The sequence below is a fragment of the Chrysoperla carnea genome, chromosome 1, assembly GCF_905475395.1.
Source record: "Chrysoperla carnea chromosome 1, inChrCarn1.1, whole genome shotgun sequence".
Taxonomy (NCBI): domain Eukaryota; kingdom Metazoa; phylum Arthropoda; class Insecta; order Neuroptera; family Chrysopidae; genus Chrysoperla; species Chrysoperla carnea.
The window spans coordinates 128,044,260-128,047,295 of NC_058337.1; the positions used below are offsets into that span (position 1 = coordinate 128,044,260).

Consider the following 3,036-nt stretch of genomic DNA (forward strand, 5'->3'; position numbering starts at 1 on the left):
ATATTTAGGTGTATAAATTAAAATGACACATCCTGTACATACATCCGAAAATTCGAAATTTTAACTTATTTATGGTTTTACGAATATTAAAATTTTTATGTGTCCATATCGCCAGTCGTTTTATGTCTCCATAGCGCCTGAGTCATTAAGCTACAGGTTATAATGTATAAAACATCTAGCGATAAATCTTTTATCCTTGAGGTTAAAAGTTTATAAATGAAAGCTTAAATTTAATAAGTTTCAATTTACTGCTAACTTTTTAGGAAGCTTGTTCATTATTAATAGTAATTGTAAATTGCTGTTTTTATTGAAATATTAGCTGATAGTTATCCGTAAAAAGTTTGATATAATGATTGTAAATTATAATTTGTTACAATTACAATAAATGAAAACTACAAGTACGCCTCAAACCAAAAAACTTGATACTATATGTAAATTATTATCACTTCCATAGTGATATAATTGTTTACTTTTGTTTCAATTGACATACCTGAACTAAAGATTTTTATAATTTATATTGTGTTAGAATCATAAACGTTTATTAGTGGACATTCTATTAAATAACGTTGTAATTTAATTTATTCCTTTCAGGTATGTTTTTGTTTGTAAATTTAGTGTAATTCCTTTATATAATTTTGTCAATATATTCCTTTCAGGATTAAATACAATCTCGTTATTTATTCAATAAATTAATAACTTACAAATTAAATTACAATCATTTAAGATGGAAAAATTGTTTGTCCACTTAATAAGAAGAAGTGATGAATATTTTGAATTAGCTGGACTATCCGAAGATAAGCGGTTATGGTTTAGCTTACCAGATGAACATAAAAATTTATATGAACATAAGGTATTATCATCAAAAACCACCATTAAAAGTGCAATTGCTGCTATTAAACCGATTAATGGTTTCCGAAAAATTGGCATTAAATTAGATGAGGATTTGAAAAAAGAATATTTTGATGAAGATGGAAACCTTAGCTACAAAAACTATCCGTTACAGGAATCTGTAGTTTTTTTTGATGTGAGTGAAAAACTCCAAGAAGAAAATTTTTTAATTAAAAGAATCAAGGAATTAGAATTAAAATTAAATGACAAAGATGAGATAAAATTGCAAAATATAGAAAAGAAGTTTGTTCTTGATAAATATGACAAAACACAAAACCCTTCTGAGTGGTTTTCTAAATTTGAAAGTGAATGTGACCGAAATAAAATAAAAAGTGATACCCAGATGATTGAAGCTTTACGATTTTTTGTCGCTGGATCGGCCAAACACTGGTATGAAGGAAATTTGAAAAAATTTGGTCTAACTAATTGGTCTGAATGGCGAAATTCATTTTTTTCCATTTTTATTGACAAAGGTTGGACAGCTGTCAGAAAAGCATATACCTATAAATACTTAGGCGGCTCATTGATCGATTACGCTTTAACAAAAGAAAATTTATGTTTAGAAGTAGAAAGTGATAGTACTATGAGTTCCAGAATAAACTTGATTGTAATGGGTTTACCATCTCAAGTTCAAGATGAGCTAGATCGCGAAGACATTAACACTATAAAAAAATTATACAATGAACTCCGAAAGCTAGATGGTCAATATAATAAACGTTCGAAAGAAAATAAACCATATGATAATCGGCATGAAAAAACAAAATTAGGAGAATCGACTAAAAAGAAACAAATTGATATACCCTTGAAAAAACCATGCTACATGTGTGAAGCTCTTGGTTGGAAAAATCGATTTCATCCCTCTAACGAATGCCGAAATAAAATACTGTACGCTCAGAAAAAAGAATCTAATTTAATTGAAACGAAATCTGATTCAGAAAATGAGGCTGAAATGATGAAAATGGAAATTGACCAAAATTCTTTAAACTAGAGAGCCCGGATAATTTGATTCCATTAATTCATATAAACGTAATTATTGATGATAAAATGAAAATAAAAGCAGTGTATGACTCAGGATCTAACGTGAGTCTAATTAATCAAAGAGTTGTAGATGTATTAAAAACAAGTTTGTTAAAGCATAACACTGCATTCAAGACAATTAATGGTTTCAATTTTAGTTCGGCCCGGGCAAACATAAAGCTTAAAATTGGAAATATTACAAACAATTTGAATACTTTTGTAGTTAAAAATTCAGAATTTTCTTATGACCTGTTACTAGGTTTAGATGCTATTAAAAAATTTAAACTAATTCAAGACGAGAATTTAAACATATACCAAAAACCTAAAAATGATGAGATGCTCCAAATAAGAAGTAATCAAAATCAGAAGAAATCTTGTGAAATTTCTAACAAAATAATTACAAATGAAAATAAAGAAGATAAAGAAAATGTAAAGAAAGAAGATAATATAGATGTAAAGAAAGAAGATAATAAAGATGTTAAAAATTTTAATAAAGAAGGTAAAATCAATGAAAATGAAAAAGAAGAGAAAAACACTGAAAATATTAGAATTTACCATCAAGAAGAAACTAATGAAAATCAGTTCAAACCTAAATTAGATCACATAGATGGATATGAAAAAAAAGTAGAACTTTTAAATATTATTGAAAATCACAAGAAAATTTTTGCCAAAAATAAATTTGATGTCGGTAAAGTAAAGTCTAGAGAGGCCGAAATAAAGTTAATGAGAGATGAATATGTTACGGCCCGCCCTTATAAATGTTCTATACCAGATGAACGTGAAATCAAAGATCAAGTACAGAAGTTACTAGCATCCGATCTAATAGAGGAATCTGATTCACCGTTCGCATCACCGGTAACACTCGCATATAAAAAAGAAGATGGAAGAAAATCAAGGCTTTGCATCGATTTTAGAAACTTAAATAAAATAACTATCCCAGAGTGCTACCCATTTCCAACAATAAATGATATAACGGAAAAAGTTTCGAAATGTAAATACTTTACTGTTGTTGATATAAACTCCGCTTTTTGGTGTATTAGGTTAAAAGAAAAGGACCGTGAGAAAACTTCTTTCGTTACAAAGTACGGGAAATTTATGTTCAAAGTATTACCTTTTGGATTGAAAAATGCT

At 28.1% G+C, this 3,036-nt stretch overlaps 1 protein-coding gene across 1 annotated transcript; it reads left to right on the forward strand.

The window, feature by feature from the left end:
- Positions 1 to 724: 724 nt before the first annotated feature.
- On the forward strand, positions 725 to 1,879 carry LOC123291002. Its single transcript, XM_044871418.1, has one exon. It carries the CDS (start codon positions 725 to 727, stop codon positions 1,874 to 1,876), a length of 1,152 nt encoding a protein of 383 aa, XP_044727353.1. The 3' UTR covers positions 1,877 to 1,879.
- Positions 1,880 to 3,036: the final 1,157 nt, after the last annotated feature.

Bases quoted from the DNA above. Each gene is read 5' to 3' on its own strand.
- LOC123291002 (XM_044871418.1), top strand. From the start codon at position 725: ATGGAAAAATTGTTTGTCCACTTAATAAGAAGAAGTGATGAATATTTT.